General features: G+C 36.0%; 1 protein-coding gene across 1 annotated transcript in view; it reads left to right on the top strand.

The window, feature by feature from the left end:
- Positions 1–290: 290 nt before the first annotated feature.
- The window catches only part of LOC118320849 (ZP domain-containing protein-like), a 3,327-nt gene continuing 2,435 nt past the window's right edge, over positions 291–1,182 (top strand). Inside the window, 1 exon segment of the mRNA XM_035651967.1 lies at positions 291–480. Within this exon segment, the coding sequence (XP_035507860.1) occupies positions 291–480 (190 nt within the window).

Below are 1,182 nucleotides of genomic sequence, written 5' to 3'. Positions count from 1 at the left end.
TGTGTCTGAGATATAGTGGAAGTATAAGTATAAAGTTTTTAATAAAACAAATACTTGAGAAAAGAAAGCTAGAAATAAGATTTACGCTATTTTATAAGTAGTTAAAATAGGAAAAGAAGTATTTGAAGTAAATATACTTAATAGGTAAGCATGATTCCACCCCCCTGAACCAAAATTTTTAGTTTATTTAAAATTACAAATGATTGAATTTATATTAAAGTAACTAAACAGAAAATCGCTGCCATTTTTAAAGACGTCAGCAACTTGCATGCTAGTGTAAACTGGCTTTCATGAAAAACTCAGAAAACTCTAACTTTACCTGGCGTGGACGCGGTCAGTCGCTGTCCCCAAAAGGACCAAACACTGCGAGAAAAGACATTTTCCCCTCTCCAAGAATAGCAGCGGACTCGCGCTTCCTCGTCCCTGAGCTGCCAGACCTGTTGGAGCCGTTATATAACTACCGTGTCAAGTCCCCGGCCGGTAACCGGGCCCACGGGTAGGCCCGGATGAACCCCAAAAAGATACTGATACGCTATAGTGTCCATTTCTTTTCTTGATACATCGATACCCACCTCCATACAGGAACGCCGATACAAAAGTAGGATCCATTCACACTTGCAATATTGTACTTTTTACTCCAATAAATATGTCTGACAGCTTAAGTTATTGTTCAGATTAAATTTTTTCATATTCTTCCTGTCCAATATTTTCTCTGAAGGATGAATATTTATGTGTTGTGGAAAATGTCTCCCACTATTGAAAACCCATCTGGGATTATGTGGAAAATGAATGTGCACAAAGCTAAAAACTATAACTATCTCAAAGATGGTCCAAACAGCACAGCCATGCTACAAACATATGATGATCTTACAGAATATGATGCATTGCTGTATTTAATACCCAGCAGTATTATAAAGTAGTTCAAATGAGCTCGACCATAAACATCTACAGCAGTAAAATGCATCGTAGACATGAATAAGAAACATCAGATATAATATTAAAACCCTGACAGTGAGCATTTTACTGCAGAACTTTAAATATTTTTGATAGTAAATGTTGCGGATAATAAATAGCCTACTTTTAATTAGTACGTTTTTAAATGCAAGAATTCACCAGTAGTGGAGTATTTTTTATTATTATGGTACTTTGAGTTAAAGAACCAATGTGCAGGATTTAGTGGCA

Source organism: Morone saxatilis, unplaced genomic scaffold (assembly GCF_004916995.1).
Source record: "Morone saxatilis isolate NCDOM2014 unplaced genomic scaffold, NCSU_SB_2.0 Contig11, whole genome shotgun sequence".
NCBI lineage: Eukaryota > Metazoa > Chordata > Actinopteri > Moronidae > Morone > Morone saxatilis.
Note: the sequence above shows the minus strand (reverse complement) of the source record. Positions and strands in the feature narration are given on the sequence as shown.